The sequence below is a fragment of the Condylura cristata genome, unplaced genomic scaffold, assembly GCF_000260355.1.
Source record: "Condylura cristata isolate star-nosed mole 26May11 unplaced genomic scaffold, ConCri1.0 scaffold00075, whole genome shotgun sequence".
Classification (NCBI taxonomy): Eukaryota; Metazoa; Chordata; class Mammalia; order Eulipotyphla; family Talpidae; genus Condylura; species Condylura cristata.
This window is the reverse complement of record NW_004567176.1, coordinates 356087-356895: the sequence shown is the minus strand read 5'-3', so window position 1 is coordinate 356895 and position 809 is coordinate 356087. Positions and strand designations below refer to the sequence as shown.

At 74.4% G+C, this 809-nt stretch overlaps 1 protein-coding gene across 1 annotated transcript in view; it reads right to left on the bottom strand.

Annotated features, from left to right (window-relative positions):
• Positions 1–809, bottom strand: part of FAT4 (FAT atypical cadherin 4) — a gene marked incomplete at its 3' end in the record, with an annotated part of 34671 nt that overhangs the window by 10426 nt on the left and 23436 nt on the right. Inside the window, exon 3 of the mRNA XM_012734832.1 lies at positions 3–806. Coding sequence (XP_012590286.1) covers positions 3–806 — 804 coding nt within the window. The remainder of the gene's footprint in view (positions 1–2; positions 807–809) is intronic.

The following is an 809-nucleotide window of genomic DNA, read 5'->3' as shown; positions in this document are numbered from 1 at the left end:
ACGGAGCCCAGCGCGCCCCCGGGGAAGGCGCGGCCGTAGTAGTTGACGAAGATGTCCACGGCCCGCGGCCGCGAGGGGTTGTCGTTCTGGTCGCCCACGGCCACGTGCACGGTGCCCGTGGAGGTCATCTGGGGCACGCCCGCGTCCCGCGTGACCACCGTCAGCCAGAAGTCGGCCACCTGCTCCCTGTCGATCTCCCGGGCGGTGGTCAGCACGCCGGCCGCGCTCAGGCTGAAGTAGCCGCCGGCCGGGCCGGCGCTCAGCAGCTGGTAGGCGAAGGGGCCCTGGTTGGGCGGCAGGTCGGGGTCGGCGCACTGCAGCGTCAGCACCGGGGTGCCCGGGCGCTGGTTCTCCGCGACCGTCGCCTCGGTGACGGCCAGCACCGGCCCGTTGTCGTTGACGTCCTCCAGCATGACCAGCAGGCTGGCGCGGCCCGTGGCGGGCGGCGTGCCCGCGTCCACGGCCTGCACCGTCAGGTTGTACACCGGCAGGGCCTCCCGGTCCAGCTCGGCGGCCACCGTGACCTGGCCGGTCTGCGGGTGGACGGCGAAGGCGCCCCGCTCGTTGCCGGCCCCCAGGGAGTAGGAGAAGCGGCTCCAGCTGGGCACGGAGTCGGCGTCGAAGGCGCTGACGAAGGCCACGTGCGTGCCCGGGGGCACGCCCTCGCTGACCTGCACGCGGTACTCGCCGCGGCCGAAGGCGGGCGGGTCGTTGGCGTCCAGCACGGTGATGTCCACGGTGGCCTCGTCCACGTCGCCGCCGCGGATGCGGCCGCGGTTCTTGGCCAGCACGCGCAGGGTCACCCGCTC